This window comes from Bolinopsis microptera, chromosome 3 (genome assembly GCF_026151205.1).
Source record: "Bolinopsis microptera isolate Bmic1 chromosome 3, MBARI_Bmic_1.0, whole genome shotgun sequence".
NCBI lineage: Eukaryota > Metazoa > Ctenophora > Tentaculata > Lobata > Bolinopsidae > Bolinopsis > Bolinopsis microptera.
Window position 1 is genome coordinate 15520572 of NC_087074.1, and position 23343 is coordinate 15543914.

At 38.9% G+C, this 23343-nt stretch overlaps 9 protein-coding genes across 12 annotated transcripts in view; 5 read left to right on the forward strand and 4 right to left on the reverse strand.

The window, feature by feature from the left end:
* Window positions 1–16229, forward strand: part of LOC134812781 (uncharacterized) — a 36036-nt gene extending 19807 nt beyond the window's left edge. The window contains exons 1-5 of one of the 4 annotated variants that reach the window (XM_063820346.1): window positions 14187–14356; window positions 14546–14668; window positions 14822–14962; window positions 15155–15325; window positions 15689–16229. In XM_063820346.1, coding sequence (XP_063676416.1) covers window positions 14549–14668; window positions 14822–14962; window positions 15155–15325; window positions 15689–15772 — 516 coding nt within the window. In that variant the 5' untranslated portion in view covers window positions 14187–14356; window positions 14546–14548 and the 3' untranslated portion in view covers window positions 15773–16229. Of the gene's footprint in view, window positions 1–14186; window positions 14357–14545; window positions 14669–14821; window positions 14963–15154; window positions 15326–15688 lie in introns of those variants that run through there. The other 3 variants (XM_063820345.1, XM_063820348.1, XM_063820347.1) reach the window with 3 other exon arrangements.
* Window positions 1007–1807, forward strand: LOC134813233 (serine/threonine-protein kinase pim-2-like). Its single transcript, XM_063820921.1, has one exon. It carries the CDS (start codon window positions 1007–1009, stop codon window positions 1805–1807), a length of 801 nt encoding a protein of 266 aa, XP_063676991.1.
* Window positions 4503–5000, reverse strand: LOC134813234 (uncharacterized). Its single transcript, XM_063820922.1, has one exon. The coding sequence runs from the start codon at window positions 4998–5000 to the stop codon at window positions 4503–4505; it is 498 nt and encodes a 165-aa protein (XP_063676992.1).
* Window positions 6151–6951, forward strand: LOC134813235 (serine/threonine-protein kinase pim-2-like). Its single transcript, XM_063820923.1, has one exon. It carries the CDS (start codon window positions 6151–6153, stop codon window positions 6949–6951), a length of 801 nt encoding a protein of 266 aa, XP_063676993.1.
* Window positions 7408–7935, reverse strand: LOC134813236 (uncharacterized). Its single transcript, XM_063820924.1, has one exon. The coding sequence runs from the start codon at window positions 7933–7935 to the stop codon at window positions 7408–7410; it is 528 nt and encodes a 175-aa protein (XP_063676994.1).
* LOC134813237 (serine/threonine-protein kinase pim-2-like) lies at window positions 9353–9778 on the forward strand. The gene has a single exon (XM_063820925.1). The coding sequence runs from the start codon at window positions 9353–9355 to the stop codon at window positions 9776–9778; it is 426 nt and encodes a 141-aa protein (XP_063676995.1).
* LOC134813238 (serine/threonine-protein kinase pim-2-like) lies at window positions 11416–11841 on the forward strand. Its single transcript, XM_063820926.1, has one exon. It carries the CDS (start codon window positions 11416–11418, stop codon window positions 11839–11841), a length of 426 nt encoding a protein of 141 aa, XP_063676996.1.
* LOC134812780 (uncharacterized) lies at window positions 15933–16848 on the reverse strand. The gene is made up of 2 exons (XM_063820344.1): window positions 16448–16848; window positions 15933–16224 (listed from the first exon to the last, which is right to left on the reverse strand). The coding sequence occupies exons 1-2, from the start codon at window positions 16802–16804 to the stop codon at window positions 16030–16032; spliced, it is 552 nt and encodes a 183-aa protein (XP_063676414.1). The 5' UTR covers window positions 16805–16848; the 3' UTR covers window positions 15933–16029.
* Window positions 16849–21778: 4930 nt separating this feature from the next.
* Window positions 21779–23343, reverse strand: part of LOC134813379 (E3 ubiquitin-protein ligase listerin-like) — a 41748-nt gene continuing 40183 nt past the window's right edge. The window contains exons 13-15 of the mRNA XM_063821114.1: window positions 22941–23029; window positions 22613–22811; window positions 21779–22469 (exon numbers count right to left, since the gene is read on the reverse strand). Coding sequence (XP_063677184.1) covers window positions 22281–22469; window positions 22613–22811; window positions 22941–23029 — 477 coding nt within the window. The 3' untranslated portion in view covers window positions 21779–22280. The remainder of the gene's footprint in view (window positions 22470–22612; window positions 22812–22940; window positions 23030–23343) is intronic.

Sequence of the window (23343 nt, forward strand, 5' to 3'; positions counted from 1 at the left end):
AAATGTAGTCAGGCGGATTCATCCCGGAATTCAGGGGAAGCAGCCGAAGGCTTCAAGTCCAATTATCCAAATTTTTCTCTTTCGTCGTAATTATCGACGAAATTTAACTTCTTTCGGACTTTGTTTTTAGACTGAACTGTAGTATGAAGGATTATCTCTCGACTGATTAAGGACTCCATAGAAAACTGATCCTCAGAAGTCAAGTAATGATCGTTTCTAAAAGCTTGGGTAAATTAAAATTTTAAGCAAAATTGTCTGCGCGCCAATAATTATGACACCCTGCTGTACAACAGTTAAATAAACTGCGCCATGGTAACCACGGCGCCCACGTGCCGAATCGCGCGACGGTATGATCGCGGTGCGCCTTACGCTGAACTAGATTTGCTGGTTGATAACTCTACACTAATCTCCCATAATCTCCCCCGAATTACTACCAGTACCACATATCTCTCTTTCTTGTGGTCACTCATGACTCATGTGATCTAAAAGATGAACTGCTCAGGTGTTCTGGAGTCTGGACAAGAAACTAGCTCGGAGGAAACATTTCATTTCTGTTAATTATTAAACCAGTCAATTTTAATTTATATCTGGAATATAAGTTAATTGTTATTGTACTAAGTGATATTGAAGCAGCATTATGATAGTTCCCCATGAATTATTATAATCCTCACCAACAATCCTTGCTGGTATATTGAATAACGTGCTGGCTTGTTTCGCCACATTACGCGATGTCAAGGTGATAGGGGATCAAGTATCACACCATCAATCAGATACCTTCTAACACGTGATCATCTCCTCGTCACCGGATCAAAATATCTGATATTGATCACATCTCGTTATCGGGGTGATACATGATCAGTAAGATTCTCCGATAACCAATCTGAGGTATTGACGAAATGGTAGAAGTATATAAACCATCCACGAATCCGAACCTACATCAGTTCTTTACATCTTCTACAATCTACATAACTATTAACCCAAATAAGATCTCCTACGTGATACCAACATGTCTACATTTGATGATCTCTACACCCTTTCCCGCCAACTTGGATCCGGTGGATTCGGATGTGTCTACAAATGCTATGAACAGAAAACTGGAGATGCTTACGCTGTTAAATTCTTCTCAGACATGCCCGTTAGTAGAAAGACCTACTCTTCCTCCGACAAGATGAAGATCCCAGACGAGATAATCCTGTGGAGAAACCTTCGACACAAGAACGTTATAAGATACGTCCGCCACTTCTTTGAGCGAGGAACTTGGATTGTGGTAATGGAGCACTGTTCTGGTTACAAGGACCTCTTCTCCTACGTCAACAAAAGAGAATCCCCCATGTCGGAGAGTACAGCTGCTTCCATCATCTCCCAGACCCTCGATGCTGTGATGTACTGCCGTTCCAAGAAGATCGACCACAGAGACATCAAAGACGAAAACCTTCTCTACAACCCAAAGACGAAGCATGTCATGCTGATAGACTTTGGTTCATCCTCCCTTGTCTCCTCAACCTACAACCGTCTCCAAGGAACCGATGTCTACCATCCACCTGAACTGTTTTTGGACGGCAGCTTCAAGTCTACCGATGGAGTTATTTGGGCGGTGGGATCCCTTGCTTACATCCTGCTAAACGGAGATTGCCCTTACCAAACTCTGGATGACCTGAAAGGCGATGTTCCAATAGTCTGGATGAACGAGAAGTCTTCTTCCTCTGCTATAAGATTCGTTAGACGTTGCCTCAGAAGAAGACCTGTGGACAGAGAGTCTTTGAGCTTGCTGAGGAAATCTGCTTGGTTGAAGAATTTTAAAAACTAACATATTGATTTGAATGTATTGTCCAAATATTTTTGTAAATTTGTTAATTCTTTTCATAATCCCTCGATCCAAATCATTTAGAAGTCTTTTGTATCAAAAGTTAGCAATATTGGGCCAGCTCATGGTCAATTACTCCAAAATAAGGCATCTATGACATTATGTTGCTCCATAAATTGTACATATATTAGTATTACATGGACATTATAGTTAATTTAAGCCTACCTAAAAGTATCTACTATGTTTAGAAGCTGAGATAACTATATATGAATAATGAATATAAGTATAACACAAATTGGCGTGGCCAAATATCATTCATAACTGATCAAACTACAAGCTTACAAGTGTTTGCTTTAAAAAAACAGTATGTACTGTTATACTTATTCATTATTCATATATAGTTATCTCAGCTTCTAGATCTAAGCTTTAACTCAACCTGACATCAAAAAATCCGTTTAATCTTATGTTTAGCCAGTAAAGTCTTATCAGATGTAATTAAATAATTGAATAATAATATGGCAACAGCTAAAATGTATTAATTAATCATGAATGTGTATGAAATTAAAAGTAGGTTGACGCTTATAAACAAAAGTTAAAATGAAATTGTGTGATTATATGTTACAAGTTTATTACTAGTTCATCATTTAGAACGGTGTTTAGTACCGCCCTCCGCGTGTCCTACGCCCTCATGTCCTCCGCTTTTGTGTCTACCACATTCAGCATTGTGCCTGGTTCCCGATCTGCTTCAACGTCCTCGTGTGGAATGTTATTTAGCTTAGCTTTTCACTCTACTTGCTACTGTCAACTGGGAAATGGCTCGTTAGTTTCAACGAATAAACAGATAATTTCCAAGTTTTTTCATGAAATATTGGGAGTTTTAAAATAAAATTTAACGTACATAGTGGTTAACGTTTTTCGTGCAGCGAAATTTTCTGACTATATTCAGTAATTTATTTTTGAATTTAATTTTGTTATTAAATTGGAGCATTTCAAGGAGATGCACTATCAGGTAATCTATTTACTGTTGTTGAAGCCGCTGCACTTATTCACCTCAGATCTGTACTCTCCCAAGTATCATCAACACCTTACCCAGTGAATCATCCAATCCCTAATCCTCCTATCTCAGAAGAATTCATGCCACTCGAAACAGGATACTCTGATGATATTGACTTTAATAACACTGAACTTGCTCCACTCAAAGAAATGCTTCCTATCGCTAAAGATATATTCCAGCAGTGGGACCTTCATATCAATTCTTCCAAGACTGAATTTGTCCATTTTTATTTAGCAGATCCTAAACCCACTGTTAAACGCAAGGTGATTGTTGGAAAAGTGTATAGAGGTGATGAAGAGTGGCGCTCTAACAAAACTTTAGGATCGTTGATGTGCACTGTTAAGGATATCAAGAATCGAATATTCCTTGGTAATGTCGCCTTTAGTAAATTTCAGAAAGTTTGGATGAAGAGCAAGATTTCAGTCCAAAGGAAGATCAAAATCTACGAGGCACAAGTAGTCTCTATTCTACTCTACAACTGCAACTCCTGGGCTGCACCACTAGCTTCGTTGAATGAACTTGATATTGCTCATCGCAAACACCTCCGAAGAATCCTCAACATCAGATGGCCTACTCGGGTTATTTCTAATGAGGCACTCTATGCTCGTTGTTATGTCACTCCCTTGTCTGTGAGAGTCTCTAAGTTTCGATGGAGAATGTTAAGACATATCTTAAGAGGACAGGAAGACTCACCAGCATACACCTCTATGTTATTTGCTATAAATTCTGATATTTTTATGGAAGGGAGACGGGGTAGACCATGTTTAAACTTATTAGATGTTATTAGAAAAGACTTGACTAGTAGAAATCTTGATATTAGACTTAAAAATTTGACTGATTTCGAAGACCTTAGATTTTTAGCTTTAGATAGGGAGGAGTGGAAGAAGTTAGAAGATGGTTGATGTTTTTGTTTTCTTTTTTATGCGTTTTGATATCTATAAGGTGCCTAGGATGCTCTTTTAAAGAGATATTTCGTACTTTGAAAGATTTACTACTACTACTATTAAATTGTCATATTTATAATATATATAAGTAAAAACTTAAAAAGCGATTTGACGAAGTGAAACACAATTTATGAGCTCATTTCATTTTGAAATTTCATTACATGAAAATTATCTTCATAGGAGGATCTTGGCGGACTGCACTTCAGTGTAAACCCTTTTGTTAGTTGATGTAATGACCTGGTTCTTTCCTCTTGTACTGAAATAATCCTTCTGTTGGTAAATCTCCCACATTCCTGAGTCCTGACTGAAGCAGCTTTACTCTCAAACCCTAGATCAGCGAAGTCTGGTGTGGATCCGTACAGGACTCTTTTTGTCCTGCTGCGTCGTATATCGTGATTTGTCCCTTTCTAAAGCACTTCTTGCTGCCTGTTGCCTTGGGGTCGAAGCAGCATCCCTTATATTTGCAGCTACTCTCTGATAGTATGTTGTTGTCGAGGCACAGAGTACGATCTGCAGGGTGAGTGTCCGAACACACATGTCACATCCCAGTAAGGGTTAGATCTCCAGTCAATGTGCATTCTATAAGCAGACACAAAGCACAGGTTACGTTGACCGCGGTCGAAGAAAGCATATCCTCCTCGTCCCCATAAGTATCCCCAACTGTTTTTTATCTTGAAGAAATCAACCCCGTACCCAGAGACTACAACTGCATGGTTAGGGCTGGGGTCCACGCCAAATCCCGTCCCGTGGTAAAGACCAAGTAGAATTGGAACTGCAAGGAAGCATAGATATAGACCACTGCAGGACCTTCTTCAAGCAGAGCCTTGACCAGGCCGTTATCAATTCTATTGTCAACCGTGCGAGCGTATGGTTTTGCTCTGGTGAGAGCATTAGGGAGAGGGTTCTTCAGGTCATCACACACTCCATCCCTTCCCTCGTATTCCTTGTCTGCTCTGAGGGGAAGGTAACCATGATTGGAGGATTTAGTCACAGGACTGTTTTTTCCAGCCCAATTAATAGCAGTATCACTCCACCCTCCACGGCACCCGTCCATGTGTTTGAAAGTGCTGTCCAGCAGGGTCTGCTCCGACAGTTCCTTGTACTCGCCGTGCTCTATGATGTGGAGCCCCTCCATCGCAGCTACTGCAGCAAAACTCCAGAAACTTCCACACCCACCTTGGTTCCTGACAGGGGTCATCTCCCACAGCTTCTCAACTTTGTAGTCACTAGTCACCCAGGTTCCAGGTCCACACTCTCTTCAGCCTGTGTTCAGTTGAAGTCCAAGGTAGCTCTTCTTTTCCTTATCACCCAGAATCCAGATCTGTGAGTAAGAATACTTGCTATTTATTCACCCGTGAACAGAATTAGAGGCAGCTGTCCTGGATAGAAGTGCGCACTCAATTTTTAATTTAATCATTTCTAATTACTAGGGTTTATAAACCTATGTTTCTTAGAAGCTTGAAATTTTATGGGGAGCGTCTTGTTTGACAAGTTGTTGTAAACTAATTCACAGTTTATGCTTTAGAAATAACACTTTTAGTGGCGTCTATTGAATGAATATGACAATAGAGAGGCCTCAAGTGTATTTAATTTTACAACATATGCTGTCCTAACATGAAATAGATTAACACTGTTATCTTGATATAGTCGAGTCAAAGCTGCAAATGCAAACTTTTTGCTGTTCAGTCCAGAAAATACGGAATTAATATTGAAATATGTAACCAGCGACCGTATACCTTATTGGACGTTATTTGACCGGATATTGAGTGAACGGAAATACTTTTGAACGGACAATACACATTAAAATGAACGTTAGGGCCTCCAGAATCAAATTAATGTCCGTTGAAAGGTAAGGTACATTGTCTACCGTACACTTATGTTATTGAGCCATAACTGACATTAGCTTATAATGTAATATTAAAAGTACCTATTGCTCTTGTGTTAAAATAAAGCATAATGTGCTGCTAACAATAATTATTTTTGCGTGCTGTGACGTGATGTCAAGGTGGAAGGGGATAATATATCTCGTTCTTAACACACGATCACCCTCCGGTCATGCTATTGATCAGATGTTGTAAGTATGCACTATGCAGCGTGTTATGCGAGACGTCTGAACTGTCGAATATCTGCAATATGTTATTGATCACATGTCACCTCGTCATTGGGTGGAAATATCTGATATTGATCACATGTCACCTCGTCATCGGGGTGATACATGATACTCCCATACCCAATCCGAGGTATTGACAAGCTGATGGCGCTATATAACCCACCCAGAAATACGACTCTCCATCAGTTATTTTCTTCATCTACATCAACTAACATCATATCTCTTACTTTTTATCAACATGTCCACATTTGGTGATCTCTACACCATTTCTCGCAAGCTTGGCTCCGGTGGATATGGAACTGTCTTCAAGTGCTACGAGCGCAAAACTGGAGATCCATATGCTGTTAAGTTCTTCACTGATGACCGGGTGAAAAGAAAGACCTACTCTTCCTCCGACAAGATGAACATCCCAGACGAGATAACCCTTTGGAGAAACCTTCGACACAAGAACGTTATAAGATACGTCCGTCACTTCTTCGAGGGAGGAAATTGGATTGTGGTAATGGAACATTGTTCTGGTTACAAGGACCTCTTCTCCTACGTCAACAACAGACCCTCCCCCATGTCGGAGAGTACAGCTGCTTCCATCATCTCCCAGACCCTCGATGCTGTGATGTACTGCCGTTCCAAGAAGATCGACCACAGAGACATCAAAGACGAAAACCTTCTCTACAACCCAAAGACGAAGCATGTCATGCTGATAGACTTTGGTTCATCCTCCCTTGTCTCCTCCACCTACAACCGTCTACAAGGAACCGATGTCTACCATCCACCTGAACTGTTTTTGGACGGCAGCTTCAAGTCTACCGATGGAGTTATTTGGGCGGTGGGATCCCTTGCTTACATCCTGCTAAACGGTGATTGCCCTTACCAAACTCTGGATGACCTGAAAGGCGATGTTCCAATAGTCTGGATGAACGAGAAGTCTTCTTCCTCTGCTATAAGATTCGTTAGACGTTGCCTCAGAAGAAGACCTGTGGACAGAGAGTCTTTGAGCTTGCTGAGGAAATCTGCTTGGTTGAAGAATTTTAAAAACTAGCATAATGATTTGAATGTATTACCCAAATATTTTTGTAAATTTGATTTGTAAATTCTTTTCATAATCCCTCGATCCAAATCATTTAGAAGTCTTTTGTATCAAAAGTTAGCAATATTGGGCCAGCTCATGGTCAAATCAGGTCAATTACTCCAAAATAGGGCATCTTTGACATTATGTTGCTCCATAAATTGTACATACTAATATTAGTATTACATGGACATAGGACATTATAGTTAATTTAAGCCTACCTAAAAGTATCTACTATGTTCAGAAGCTGAGATAACTATATATGAATAATGAATATAAGTATAACTGATAACACAAATTGGCGTGGCCAAATATCGTTCATAACTGATCAAACTACAAGTGTTTGCTTTAGTAAAACAGTATGTACTGTTATACTTATTCATTATTCATATATAGTTGACTGTTTTTTCAGCCCAATTAACAGCAGTATCACTCCACCCTCCACGGCATGCCCGTCCATGTGTTGAAAGTACAGTCCAGCAGGGTCTGCTCCGACAGTTTCTTGTACTCGCTGCGCTCCTTGATGTGGAGCCCCTCCATCACAGCTACTGCAGCAAAACTCCAGCAACTTCCACACCCACCTTGGTTTCTGACAGGGGTCATCTCCCACAGCTTCTCAACTGGGTAGTCACCCAGGTCCACACTCTCTTTAGCCTGTAGAGGAGGAGCAGGTTCGGCTGTATGGTTCAGTTGAAGTCCAAGGTAGCTCTTCTTTTCCTCATCACCCAGATCTGCGAACTGTGTTAAGTCTGCCACCCACTTTTCCTGGCTGGAGTTGATGAGTTCTATCTCAGCAGCGGACTTCTGGAAGTTTCTGTATCGATCAATTTCGCTTCTCAGACCGGCGTAGTTCTTGTTATACTTTGCTTTCCAGTCTTTGAAGGTACTTCTTAGGTCTTTCTCAGCGGAGGAGCAGTGTGCTGCTACACAGATGAGGACAACTGTAGCTTTAATCATCATTCATCGTAGTTCGATTAAAGTATCACGGTAAAACGTGGATACCTCTATGAGTAGGAATACTTGCTATTTATTCACCCGTGAACAAAATTAGTACCAGCTGTCCTGGATAGAAATGCGTTAATCTCACTCAGTTTTTAACTCAATCATTTCGAATAACTAAGGTTTATGAACCTATTTTTCATAGAAGCTTGAAATTTTATGGGGAGCGTCTTGTTTGACAAGTTGTTTTAAACTAATTCACAGTTTATGCTTTAAAAATAACACTTTTATTGGCGTCTATTGAATGAATATGACAATAGAGAGGCCTCAAGTGTATTCAATTTTACAACATATGCTGTCTTAACATGAAATATATTAACACTGTTATCTTGATATAGTCGAGTCAAAGCTGCAAATGCAAACGTTTTGCTGTTCACTCCAGAAAATACAGAATTAATATTGAAATATGTTACCAGCGACCGTATACCTAATCGGACGTTATTTGACCGGATATTGAGTAAACGGATATAATTTTGAACGGACAGTAAAATGAACGCGCGCTAGGGCCTCCAGAATCAAATTAATGTCCGTTGAAAGGTAAGGTACATTGTCTACCGTACACTTATGTTATTGAGCCATAACTGACATTAGCTTATAATGTAATATTAAAAGTACCCATTGCTCTTGAGTTAAAATAAAGCATAACGTGCTGCTAACAAGGTGAAAGGGATAATATATCTCGTTCCTAACACACGATCACCCTCCGGTCATGCTATTGATCAGATGTTGTAAGTATGCAGCGTGTTAATGTTATGCGAGACGTCTAAACTGTCGAATATCTGCAATATGTTATTGATCACATGTCACCTCGTCATTGGGTGGAAATATCTGATATTGATCACATGTCACCTCGTCATCGGGGTGATACATGATACTCCCATACCCAATCCGAGGTATTGACAAGCTGATGGCGCTATATAACCCACCCAGAGATACGACTCTCCATCAGTTATTTTCTACATCTACATCAACTAACATCATATCTCTTACTTTTTATCAACATGACCACATTTGGTGATCTCTACACCATTTATCGCAAGCTTGGCTCCGGTGGATATGGAACTGTCTTCAAGTGCTACGAGCGCAAAACTGGAGATCCATATGCTGTTAAGTTCTTCACTGATGACCGGGTGAAAAGAAAGACCTACTCTTCCTCCGACAAGATGAATATTCCAGACGAGATAACCCTTTGGAGAAACCTTCGACACAAGAACGTCATCAGATACGTCCGTCACTTCTTCGAGGGAGGAAATTGGATTGTGGTAATGGAACATTGTTCTGGTTACAAGGACCTCTTCTCCTACGTCAACAACAGACCCTTCCCCATTTCGGAGAGTACAGCTGCTTCCATCATCTCCAGACCCTCGATGCTGTGATGTACTGCCGCTCCAAGAAGATCGACCACAGAGACATCAAGGACGAAAACATCCTCTACAACCCCAACACGAAGCATGTCATGCTGATAGACTTTGGTTCCGCCTCCTTCGTCTCCTCCTCCTACAATCGTCTCCAGGGAACTGATATCTACCATCCTCCTGAATTCTTCTCGGACGGAAGCTTCAAGTCTACTGATGGAATTGTTTGGGCCCTGGGTTCTTTTGCTTACATTCTGCTTAACGGAGATTGTCCCTACGATACTCTAGAGGACTTGAAGGATGACGTGCCGATAGTCTGGACGAACGAGAAGTCCTCTTCGTCTGCTATAAGATTTGTGAGACGTGCTCTGAGAAGACGACCTGTTGATAGAGAACCATTGAACCTGCTGAGGAAATCTGCCTGGCTGAATAACTTTAAGAAATAAGATATTGATTTGTATGTAATAAGATATTGATTGCATGTAATATACTTTGTAAATAATTTTATTAATTTATTTCATAATTCATCAATACAAATTTGCGTTATTTCATTTTTAACTTTAAGACGAAAAGATCGTTAATAAACTAAATATACCATCTCTGGTCATGTGTTAGGAATTATAGTCCAGTAAATGTATATTACATTTTCGCCCTTTTGACTCACGAGGTGAATAATAGGAAAGGTCTACTCCAGAATAATTTATTGTTATAATATCAAATACTTATCTCAATTCTAGATATTCATATCTTAAGAAATGATGACTACCTCTTAAAACACAATTGGCACAGTATTGCTGCTGACTGAGTGGCAGGGTACGGGTATTTGTTAGAATATTAAAAGGCAAGATTCCTACCTATTTTATTAAGTTTCTTACTGGAACCAACTTGTTTGGTTACAGAAACTTCGGCCGAAGTTAGTTTACAAGAGATCGTTCACAATATAAGATGCTGTTTTTTAGCTGTGCAATACCTCGTCAGGCCATTACCCCATAACTATTAACTATGGATCCTTTTTATCGATAGCACGCGTTATCATAATATATATTTCAAAATCTTTAATGGTTCTTATACTGATAAATGAGGTAAGTGAGATTCACAGTTAATAACTTCTCGCATAAGTTTTCATATTGATATACATTGTCTGGTGTAAACTTATTTTATTGAGCCATAAATGACCTTCAATTGTGTTGCATTCTAACAGTACCTGTTGTTCATGTATCACTATCAATACATGTAATTGTATCAATTCAGCCGTGTTACGAGCTAGACGTGATGTCAAGGTGATAGGGGATCAATTATCGTGTCAGATTATTAAAAAGAAAGATAGGCAATAGTGGATCAGATACATTGTGCAGAAATCGTGATCCTGCTCTGGTCATGGCCATTGATCAGATGTTGAAAGTGTGCGTGTTATATGAGTCTCACGTAAACGTCTCACATAATTTGAGACGTCCAACTCGTACAGTCTAATATCTGCAGCATGTTATTGATCGGGTAGAATATCTGATATCGGGGTAGAATATCTGATATCGATCACATGACATCCGGGTGATACATGATCGCTTAGATACTCCAATAACCGATACGGATATGACGTATCGACAAGCTGATGACGGTATATAAGCCACCAGGAAATACGACCCTTCATCAGTTATTTCCTTCAACAACTATCCACTGAAATCAGATCTCCTTTACTACCTTTTATCAACATGCCTACATTTGATGATCTCTACACCCTTTCTCGCAAGCTTGGCTCCGGTGGATATGGAACTGTCTTCAAGTGCTACGAGCGCAGAACTGGGGATCCCTATGCCGTTAAGTTCTTCACAGATGACCGGGTGAAAAGAAAGACCTACTCTTCCTCCGACAAGATGAACATCCCAGACGAGATAACCCTTTGGAGAAACCTTCGACACAAGAACGTCATCAGATACGTCCGTCACTTCTTTGAGCGAGGAAATTGGATTGTGGTAATGGAACATTGTTCTGGTTACAAGGACCTCTTCTCCTACGTCAACAACAGACCCTCCCCCATGTCGGAGAGTACAGCTGCTTCATCATCTCCCAGACCCTCGATGCTGTGATGTACTGCCGCTCCAATAAGATAGACCACAGAGACATCAAGGACGAAAACATCCTCTACAACCCTAACACGAAGCATGTCATGCTGATAGACTTTGGTTCCGCCTCCTTCGTCTCCTCCACCTACAATCGTCTCCAGGGAACTGATATCTACCATCCTCCTGAATTCTTCTCGGACGGCAGCTTCAAGTCAACTGATGGAGTTGTTTGGGCTCTTGGTTCCCTTGCTTACATCCTACTGAACTCAATTTCTCCCTACCCGAATCTGGATGACTTGAAAGATGATGTTCCGGTAATCTGGATGAACGAAAAGTCCTCTTCGTCTGCTAGAAGATTCGTGAGACGAGCTCTGAGAAGACGACCTGTGGATAGAGAATCATTGAGCCTGCTGTGGAAATCTGCTTGGTTGAAGAATTTTAATAAATAAGATGTTAAATTGAGTAATATATTTTGTAAATAGATGAATTTATTAAACCATGGTTAATCATGTTTATAATTTATTATATCAACAATCGTCGCTAATTGTTAAAGCCAAATAATACGCAGCCGATATTTGGTTTTGAGACAATGATCATTGAAAATAACTTAAATATTATTTAAACAATAACATCTGAATCTGTAAGATATTACATGTAAATACATTTGTAAATTTATAACTTGTAAAAATCTGTGATTTGGGAATATTCTTTGTTCTGTAACGAATACTACCGTATAACCACAATAAGATTATCAGTTAAGTTCCAGCGGACTGCGGTATAGTCGTTTGTAGAATAAAAACTTATTTCAACGCAACACTTTATGCTTAATTTTTCTATAAAAATCATCTCATATATAAATCAGTGGATGGTTGGTTCAGTTATTCTCTCGCTGGTAAATTTGTCGGTTCCTTTGGTCCTTCCTTAAATCATTATTGTGACGTAATCAAAATTATGGTTTATAAAAATCGCAACCATTGACATTGTTTGCTAGAAGAGGTTTTAGTTACGAATCATTGTGTTACTTTGTTACTATGAGTTATTAAAGTATTAAGCTCCTGTTTGGAAAATAACTAGGTCGGCCCTTCTGCTGTTGGGTCTCGGTATAATTCTCGTTGTCAACATCAAATAACCATATCCCTGCAATTTGCATCCGTACTCGTAATTATAACGTTGATATTTAAAGTGAACTACTATGATACCAAGTCAATGACTGGACTGTGATTACCGATTAGATTGCTGTAAACCTTAGTGGTTCACATGGTTCACATGGTTGACAGACACGTTCCAAACGTGCGTGCTGCAGGCCGGGCAATCACTCGTCATCTAAACATCTCTATTGTCACTGATTTCGGGTATTCGTTACAGTTGACACTAACAGTGACAATTTACAATGCTCTTTTTCACAAACCATTTGATAACGTACGTTGGAATCAGGTTTAGGATTGTTGTGAGATACTGAAAATGTCCGAATCAGATACAGATTCGGATTTGAGAACCACGTATAGTCTCCTGTTTACGAATTTCCTTATTTCATATCCTTTTAATAAGAGTTAAACTGCTGGTGGGCCCATAAGTCAGTATGCAAACGTTTGTGCTTTTAAAATAGCCATGTTTGAGAATTGCAGTTATAACTTAGCACATGGCATACTGTAAGTGTAATTACACATTCTGTCGCAAAACATTTGAACATTCGACTTTTGGAGTAATTCTTCGAGAAATAGTCCTTCGGTAAAATATGTGTTACATTTTTTTCTTATGGCTATGCTATTTTTAAAGTTTCCGATCATCCAACTGTTTAATGAAGAATTCCATGGTCATCCTCTCCTTACCTTGTTTGGATATCCGTCAACAGTCCACCTTCTCAAACGTTAAATAACCATGCCTCAGCAGTTTCATTTAATCACGCGGAATTATAACGTCGATACTTAAAGTGAACTACTATGATACCAAGTCAATGACTGGACTGTGATTACCGATTAGATTGCTGTAAACTTTAGTGGTTCACATGGTGCTGCACCGGTCAGGAATTTATTGCGGTCGTGTCGGTCATCTAAAGATTTTTATTGGCACTCCAAGTTCAACTTGTATGAGTGTTATTACTTGTTACTGTTAGCTACAAATACTTGAAGTATTCACAGCTAACAGTAACAAGTAACAACGCTTTCGTAACCATATTCAATAACATTTGTTAGATTCGATTATATGATTAATCAAATTTAAAAACATTAAAAATGATTAGATTTGGATCTGGATTAGACAAAAGCGTAGTCTCCAAATATTCCCATGATTGCAGACCCTGTAATTACACGGGAGTTAAACTTCGTACTTTACTTTTAGTATCACAAGCGGTCGTACTGTCCAAAACTATGTTTAATTCAACTACGATCTGCATTATCACACAGCTCGTTATTATATCACACACTGTTTAATGTTTGTACGAGTGTGAACGTGTTTAATCACTCACATAACCATTACTATTATACAAAGAAGAATAGCATGCAATTGCTTCTTTATCAGGCCGTCTGCTATCTGATCTATAGAAAGTTCTAGTGGGACAACTTGTCCCACTGACTGTACCTCTGATTTGAGGAGAGAGACCTTAATTCTTATTCCGTTTTCATAACAACGACTGTTGGCAAACATTCCGGCTACCTCGTGACACATGTTTTTGTGGCTCTCGTTTTATAAACACAGTTTTAAAGGTCGCGCTCTCTCTGATCAAGGCAGTAAATGTTTTGGTTATAATTCGAGTGTGCTTGTCGTAACATATTATCGTAACATATTATTATAGCTGTAGTGCAGCTGTTAGATTTGCTGTGAGATGATTCTTGTTGAGATTTTGTGGGTCGTTGTTGTTGATTTTATTATTGGTTTGTGGTATTGGTTCTATGTTGCTGTGACAAACTTAAGTTTGTTAGCATGCAAGTGCTGGTTATCGGCGCGGTGTTGAGGTAGCGAATATAGGTTTAAAGTGCTGCTGGATAAGATGCATAATGGCTTTGCAAAGTTGTGACGTTAACTTATCATTGTTGGCATTATTTTGGACTTATTCATTGTTACAGCATACAGAAGATTCCTTTAAATTAAATGCGGAATAAACATTTTTACTTTTATTATTCTCAAACAGTCCATCTTCATTATAATATGTTCCAGGTAATGAGTAAGGCCAAGAACGTAGCAACAGACTTTTCCAAAGCAGAAAACGAAAACTCGGTTGATGTTCTTATCAGAAGATTCAAGGCGGGAGATCCAGAGGTCATGTATGAGAAAATTCAGGTATCTCCCGATCATCATGCTAAATCTTTACAGTTCCATCTTCTTTTTTTCTGAGTCGATCCACGGCTCAAAGCTTTGGGATCAAGCCCGTTTTCATTTAATTCCATTGTAAATTATTTACAAAAAATACTTTCTCAACAATTATTCTGACAGAGTTCAGCCGAGCTAGCAGTCGACTCTCTAGACGGAGACCCCCGAATAGCAAAATACAGCATCTCCAACCTTCCTTCACCACACTGGTCTGTTGAAGAAAGATTAAAACCTCTCAACCCTTTCTATCAGGACAAAACTAAGGTTAGGATTGAGAATAAGGGTTGTGCCAGTCTTTGTTGGTTATGATATCTAATTTGAAACAAAATTTTAATTTTTTTTAATTTTCAGACTCTCAGTCTCAGTTATGGTATCGGAGTTTGATTTTAATTAATCTATCTCCAACACAACTAAAGTTAGAGTTTATTTTGGTCGCTCCCTTATTTGCAATTTCAGAAGAAAATGTTCATACCAAACATTGAAGCCGAACCAATTAATCCACTCATGGCCAGACAAAGCTCCTCTGAAAAAGCTGCTGCTGAAGCGAAGACACTCAGGGAAACACGTGCTGCCCTTAAAGAGGCGGAGAAGAAGATTCTTATCACAGCTATCAAGAAAAATTCCTCTGTGAGTTCTCAATTTCAACTCAACATCTTTGTAATTTGTATCTAACGGTTATTATAACAATTTATAGTCGTATAATATTCTTGTTAATGATCGTAAATTATAAGATAAAATTCAATTTTGTCATTTGCCTATCGTGTAAGCTTGTTAGGCTTCACCACGAATATGGATATTTAAACTGAAAATTCAGTCATAGCATATCGCATATTGCATATCGCAGACATAGCATATCGCATGATTGCACGATGCACAAGAACAATGTGCTTTACATTAAATATCGCAAATTGATCACTATTTTCTGATTCTAGCACGCGTATGAATGCAATTTAATCCAAATTCTTGTGTCTAAGCTCGCATTATTTTCAGGAGAAAACATTCCGGAAGCACTCATCAAGCATGCCGATTTCGTACAACGAATTTATCGCTACCCAATCCAAGACTTACGTATAATATTGATCACTTAATCATCAGTGAATATAATATTATGATTCGATTTGTTATCAATGAAACGAATTAGCTTTGGGATTTCCAGAACCTCTTGGAGTTACATCAGGCGGTGTAACCAGACCCACACTGATGGATTATACTTATAGCTGGATTATCATCGACTGAACTTCAACCATTGATCTCTATGATAACTGCGTGGTAACACTTTACAATGATAATTCAGCTCTTAACTTTACATAAGAGATTTAGTAAGATTTGTATCAAGTCATTGTAAATCGTCTGTCAATAGAAGAGGAACCGGAAGGAGGCAACCTAAACTGCGAGGTACTCCTACTACTCCATGGCTCTTCAGAAGATCCGGCAGGGATGGTGTTTGGTAGACTGGTATTTTCTGCAACTGATAGCTGCTGCCGGAGTCGTTGTAACTCCAGCTCCATTTGCTGAAAATGGGCATCCTGAGGGGTTGTTTAACTTTACATGTTTAGCTGAAATAACTTTGCTTGTTATTGCAAGCTTGATGGCTAATGGGGCGGCTTTTTAAAGCAGATTATCTCTAAATTTGCTGATTTGTCACATTTTCACGATTTTATCAAAGCATTTTTAAAATGCCTCTGTTTTATTTATTCAATTATGATTGTCAACATCTCTCAAGTTTAGCACATTCTACCAGGAAATTACCTGATAATTCCAAGTAGGACGGCGTTCTGTCCACTCCCGTTTAAGCTCACTCCCCTTCTTATTCGCCTTCTCTCCCACCTTTCGTATGGCTTTGAACACCCTGCCCTCCTTAACAGGCCTCAAGTTCCCATGAGCCGGGGTTCCCTTCTTGGAGCTGTGTTTCAAAGTCATCCCCAAAGTGTTCGAACAGAAATCAGCGAAGAAGGGAGACCAGTAGATTTGGAAACAAGTGCAGTCGAACAGAGGGTATTCGTAATCTTCCTCCTCGTCCACAGGAGGTTGAGGTGCGAGGTAAGGTGGTTCTCTGAGAGGAGTGAGTGGTGGAACACCTGGTCCGGAGAAAGAGCGTGGTGGCATGATATCTGGAGGAGCTGCTTTCAATTCTCCTGATACGATCCGCTCTTCTGAAACAAAACCGTAAATTAATGTCACAATGTAGCAATGCCAGCTCGTAGATACTTGACAAAAAATATAATATTTCTCACTATATTAGCGAGATGCACAAGCTGTAGACGTGGCACTGAATATCGGTGTTCGAGGTTGAACTGTATAAGAATTAAATCTCTCACGATCGTTGAACTCCTCCAGGCCATGGTCGCGATTAGGTGTGGTTTCATCATTACATTAACTTTAAGGGCGCTAGCCCTTTGTGGAGCCAGAAAAGATGTTTTAAAACATTTCAAATGTCTCCCCTTTGATTTGTGGCATGGGAAAACTAACTTTGCCCCGAGGTCATCATTTTAAAGTCTTTTTGATATTTATACATTTCAGATATTATAGGTGCATATAGCGCCCGATGTAATTGCTATGACCAGTTTACTGGTCAACTGGTGTTTCGGTGTCCCTAATTATGTTTACACTCGGTCACTTGTCAAGGCAGGTAAGGTCATTCGGCGAATTTTATTCGAAATAAAATGTTGTATTTGTGTAACATTTTGAAAGTTTATTGATACAAAATTAAAAAAGTAAAATGTCGGTGGTATCCAAAAATAGTTCCCTAGGCTGGTAGCTGACCTGGTAAATTAAGAACGGACTGTCCCTCGGAGGTGCTTCGTCTTAAGAACCCACCACCCCTCCCTCGATGTGATCCCCCTGTCTTTCCCTCTCCAGGATTATGCGAACCTGCCATCCGTTCCCCGGAATCGTGTGATATCTGTGCCCCGTGTTCCTGTTCGATTGTTTCTGATGTTCTTGTCTGGGAACCCCGCAACCCCTGACTTCTTCTGTCCCCCCATGGACTCAAGGCCGGCACTGGTCTGCTGTATTCGGGTTTTCTTCCAGCATCACTTCTTCTATACCCTCCTGTGATTTAAAAAACATTCTTTAGACTTAGTGATTGAACAAAGAGGCCTGAAACAAATGTGCACACTTCATCACACTCAATTTCAAGCTGTATTATTAACAACAGCACTATCTATGATCTTGTTATGACTATTTTACCACAAACCAGAAGTAGAGGAATGAGACATCTAATTCCAATCTCTCACAAGCGCAATCAGAACATTTAAATGCCCTCGGTCGGTCAAAACAAGTCCAAAATAGCTAACGTAAAACATGTACCTGTAAAATAATTGAGTTTTGACATTGAAATTAGCTGATCAATGCTGGAGGACTCCAAGCAAATTGAAACTTTTGGCGGGTCATTACGTCCAATTCGATACAACAGCAATCACGTGCCAAAATAACACCAAGGCCAAGCAAGGGGGCAAACAAAACAGTGCCCACCAAGCTTTGGACAATGAACAATTTACAAGCAGTATAACCATTGTTTAGGTCCGTGGTGGTACCGTTGAATGGGACAATTAGCGTAACTGAATATTTAGCTGTCTAGACTTGAGAGCAATTATTGTTTGTGCGAATTGTTCATTGACTGGGTGCTTTGAAGAACTAAGCAGTGAGGCGGACAACAGCAAGAACTCCTATACCGCAACATCTAATACCATGCTACTTTCACTCGTATTATACCTATGTACTGCACACACGTGCAGTGAAAGTGAAACTACACACAAAGCTGAAGGCTTAGTAAAGCAAAGTAGAGTAAAATTCATATTTAAGTTGAATTTAAAGCGGTTCTGTTTACTGAGTGATTATACTATTGGTGCTGCATACTACTAGTATTTGTAGTAGTATATAAATTCAAATAGGGCTGATTTTAGAAACTAGAAAAATTCATAGGACAATTTTGACGGTAAATTTGTACTTGACGGTTTGTATTTGTATTTGTATTTGTAATTTTGTAATTTTGTAATTTTGTAATTTTGTACTTTATCACGTAACCGCAAATGAGCAATTAATTTAGTACATTATGCGCAAATATTAAAGTTATTTTGTAAATTGTAGTATTACATAGATTCTAGTAACATTAAACACTGAGTATACAATAATTTTATTGTTAGGTTAGCAAGACCAAGAACCACAATATAATAGGAAAGTCTTAAAATGTGCGCATACTAAAAGAAACTTGCACTAGTACTTAATACTTATACTATTACTTAAAGTAGCACCAGTAGAGGGAAACAGCCACCACAGTAAAGGGGCACACGCACACGCACACGCACATGGACGATAAGGTTAAAGCTAACAGGCACTTAGTTAGGAAAGCACTTAGTTTCCCTTGCACCACTAAGTGCACGTTCAACTATAATAAGGGGGAAACCATTATTCCGACTACATCCAACTTGAGATTATCTTTTCGTCATTAAAATTAGTTATTCCGCCCCGGCCCACTGTTAACTGTATGATTATAACAATAAAGTCGACCATAATTATAGCTAGATTAAGGTAGGTTTAGTAATACTATTTCCGATAACAACTAATTGATTAGACCATCCCTAACGGCTAGACGATAGTTTCTTGCTAGCAAATAGACCGCTAAAATTATTAAATCCTATCACCCTGTCTGGTCAACTATTTTAATGTTAGTCGTTGGAATAATAAACTACAACAGGAAAACGTATTGTAATTTATCTTAGTACTAGTAGCCTACTGCAGTTACCTATCATCCTGTCTAGAAAGGGATTTTGCATTATTTATCACAAAAACCTTTCGCCTTGTCAGTTGCCTGGAGACGAATTCTGACTAAGACAACAGACTACTAGTACTATAATGTATAACTACTAAAACATAAACTAATCCTCGTTTTTAACCAGATCTAAATGCTCAATTTGAAATTCCATTTCAAATTGGAGGGAAAGAAAAAAAAACTTCATATTATCACTTGCTAAAAAACGTAAGTTTGATTAAAAGTGTTAATAGTTATCGCAACTCTCTTATTTCTGTGACTAACACTAACTAGAACTGTAACACTATAAGGTCAAAAGCAGAGTGGGGCAGGCTGCGGCTACAAAGAACCTGCAAGCCGTGATCGAAGGCGCAGAAACGCAACTAGTTACTGATCGCTGGATATAGAGAAGGGGTTAATGGCGGCAGAGTGTACACAATATGTGCAGCCAGGTGTACTTTAAAGCTGTACGATAAGGGCATCAGCCCGGCTTAAAGTTAATGCATAATATAAATATTCCTTCAACTTAGCAGCGTTTTCTCATTTTATATGCGCCTATGATACCTATGACTATGATAAACTTGCAATGTTGCTAGTGCTAAGTAATCGGTGATATTGAAACTTTAAGATTAATTGTTGATCTGGTTTGAGTAGTATTAATTTCTAATCCAAAATGCGGTCTTACAGAACATTATCTAGAGGTCTAAAGCTAGCGCTCAGTTGTAAAAGTAGTACTTGACAATTAGGTGATAAAAGCATCTGTAACTGTAAATATAAAGGTGCGTTCTTAGAAAGAATATCTCTTGATCCAAACTCTTCATCCACAACATAGTATGATAGTGAAATCATCAATAAAGAGATGTATGATTAATCGGGTCTCGGGAAGCTAGTTGTATGCTATTTTTGTGCAGTACTTGCAACGAAAAAGTCTTGTATGAAATTGGTCCGCTGTTTAATAGTCGCATATTGATCAATAATGATTGGAAAGAAATTGTTTTTTGACTGTAGCCAAGCCAAATCAGGTTTAAAATATGATGCAAAATCATTGAATACATGGGCCAGGGTGGGATCACAAAGGATTTTTAGTTTTCGACAATCGACAATCAATGATCTTTATCCACGTCATCTCACATTTAGGTAGTTCCCAACAGGGGAAGGCTACATAACAATTTCTATACAATAAGTGCAGTGTTGACAAAAGCTAAGCTAATTAAATATCAATTTTTAATACGAATATGTCTGACAAATTACCCTTCTTCTGCGACAATGAGTTAAACGTTGAATTTATGGTGATCGTCTAATACTCTACAGTCTACAAGAACTGTTAAAGATAAAGGCCAAAAATTAATTGGGGTCGCAAGTCGCGTTAGTATTTTATTTTATAAGGTACAATGTAATTATAAGGTACAACTATTGATACCAACCCGGTTTCAGCACCCTGGAGCTAGTTAGAAACACCAACAATGTGACCTAACTCGCCAGTGACTTGACCAATTGAACTCGAATAAGTTCAAAATATACAGTGGCAGCTGTGTAGGGAGATATATTGATGAAGGAGCGTTTAGCCTGCCTATTTATCTCACATTGCCTGGGACCTGGGATAACCAGGTGCTGCCGTCTAAATAATACCTATTTGTGGAGCCCCTGTGTGACTAATGACTCATACTAATACGGGTCCCATAAGGTCCCCAAATTTTACTTTTTATAAACTTATAAAGGGAATCAGAGTCGTTAGTTAATTATTTGCTAGTATTAGTTTGTTAGGAGTGGGGTAAAGCACCTGTGAGTGTATGCTGTACTTATAAAGTCATGTGCTATGAATTATCTATTATAGTAGATCATCCTGTGAAGATGTTCTTTTGGAGAACTGAGTTAGACAGGTTCAACCTGTCTCTTTCAAATGATATCAATGCATCATAGATAGGACCGGAAAATTAAGAATAACGACAGAAGTGCTCCCGATTTTTAGAGGTTTTCTCGTGATAGTACTCCAGTAGTATGCTACTTAGTAAAACATCTGTACTTGTGAGCACTGGTTGATGAGGCTAAAGCATAAGTTTCATACATTACTATTCAAATTATTATCAGCTCGTATATCAGTGGAATCAACCAGGTTCCAACATACTGTTTAGGACAAAAATATAGTTTCGAGGGAAAGGACTTATTTGGTCACTATTTAATTACTTGTTCATGTTTTATCAGTGATCTTCACACCTTAATTGTTGATCAACTTTTGATTGTGTAATGCATACTTATGACTTATTGACGATTTGAGTCGTTGTAACTTCTATAAAATTATCTTTCTTATTTGGGATACAAATTTAAACAGCAAAATGATCATCAAATCGTTAAAGAAATCAAAACAGCACATAAAAATGTAAAGTTAACACCACCTAGTCTACGCGATTTAACGATCATCCTCACTCAATCAGGAGTTCATATGCATCAATCTATGACTAACATCGCGACGATACACACAGATCACGGGACGCAAAGTTACGAAATAACCACCGTTTAACACTTTGGTGGGGCCCGAAAGTACAATGAAATGAAAGAAATCAGTGAGGGGGTATGAAGATATCATGCATATGTCATGGATTCTAGAGACCCTTTGCTTACTAACCAGTAACCACCCAGTCGACCAATCTATTATATAGAAGTAGTATTGGAATGTCTATAGAGCAGCGAAAAGTTTAACATTTCCAAAGCATGCACTGAAAATTGCCAGAAAAATTAAACCCCTCCTTTCTTCTATCAAATATCAAACTCTAACAATCGAAAGTTAAAAGTTAAAATCCTCAAAGATCAGTAAAACAGTGTCCCACAGTGTCCCTACTCCTCCTCCCCTGGTCCCTCCTGTAGACGAGCTCTAAGTCCTGTAGCGTGCTGGAAACTTGTTCTACACATAGGACAGGTAGATTTACCGCTTGTACTGAACCATTTGTAGAGACAGGCACTGTGGAACTTCTTCTTGCACGTCTTGCAGCATGGTTTTGGGAGCGCTTTCTTTGGACCTTGGACCTGGAGACAACAATTTTAGATAAAGAGAAGTATTTATGAACAGTTACGTTTAACTAATGAATGATATAAACCGTCACCTTAAACCGCGAAAGTAGACTAATAACAGATAAAAAAGCAAACTGGTATATCACAGAATGACTCACCACAGAGAAGCATATCATACAGCTTTCTAACCCTTCAAACTGTCTGTCCATGTTCTTTCTCCAATGTTCCAGCGCGTCAACAATCGAGGAGTTTTGGTTTTGGAACATGCTAGTCATTTGAAGCATCCAGGACCTCCATGTACCCACCGGTACGCCTACTTGTCGCTCACAGCTTACAGTAGGTGGTGAGAGTGGGTGACTGAAATGAAGATCAGTCAGTGACAGAATTATCGACAGAAACTAATCATTTGTAAAATTGGAAGAAGTTGTTTTATCAGCTGAGCTTTAAAGAAATTCATAAAGACCACTTATATACAGTCTCACTTACTTGGGAGCAATGAAGATAATAAGGTCCGCAGTAATGTCATCCATCGTGTACGTGGCTACTACCTCTCTAACAACCGGTCTTGGTTTGATCTGAAAAAAAAATTGAACGGTTTAAACTTAGCCGGCGGTATGCTGATTGATAATACTGTAATAGCTAATTACTTAAATTACATGGAATTATCATGCATGACATAATTCGCTAATTTAGTAAAGCGTTGCGTAACATTCACAAGCTAGAAAAGCGTGCCGCCGCTTTCTGGCAAATCGAAGCTGCGCGCAAAAGAAATGTGCGTTTTTGAATGCTGACAAGTATTTAAAAATGCATTCGGTTTCGCGGGTGACAAAAAGTAACTTTTACTTTTACTTTTAAGATGACTTTTACTACATTGTAGTGTGTACCATAA

Coding starts and splice junctions, on each gene's coding strand:
- LOC134813233 (XM_063820921.1), top strand. CDS start 1,007: ATGTCTACATTTGATGATCTCTACACCCTTTCCCGCCAACTTGGATCC.
- LOC134813234 (XM_063820922.1), bottom strand. CDS start 5,000: ATGACCCCTGTCAGGAACCAAGGTGGGTGTGGAAGTTTCTGGAGTTTT.
- LOC134813235 (XM_063820923.1), top strand. CDS start 6,151: ATGTCCACATTTGGTGATCTCTACACCATTTCTCGCAAGCTTGGCTCC.
- LOC134813236 (XM_063820924.1), bottom strand. CDS start 7,935: ATGATTAAAGCTACAGTTGTCCTCATCTGTGTAGCAGCACACTGCTCC.
- LOC134813237 (XM_063820925.1), top strand. CDS start 9,353: ATGTACTGCCGCTCCAAGAAGATCGACCACAGAGACATCAAGGACGAA.
- LOC134813238 (XM_063820926.1), top strand. CDS start 11,416: ATGTACTGCCGCTCCAATAAGATAGACCACAGAGACATCAAGGACGAA.
- LOC134812780 (XM_063820344.1), bottom strand. CDS start 16,804: ATGCCACCACGCTCTTTCTCCGGACCAGGTGTTCCACCACTCACTCCT. Junction 16,225..16,447: donor GTCCTACTTGGAATTATCAG/GTAATTTCCTGG, acceptor ACAACCCCTCAG/GATGCCCATTTTCAGCAAAT.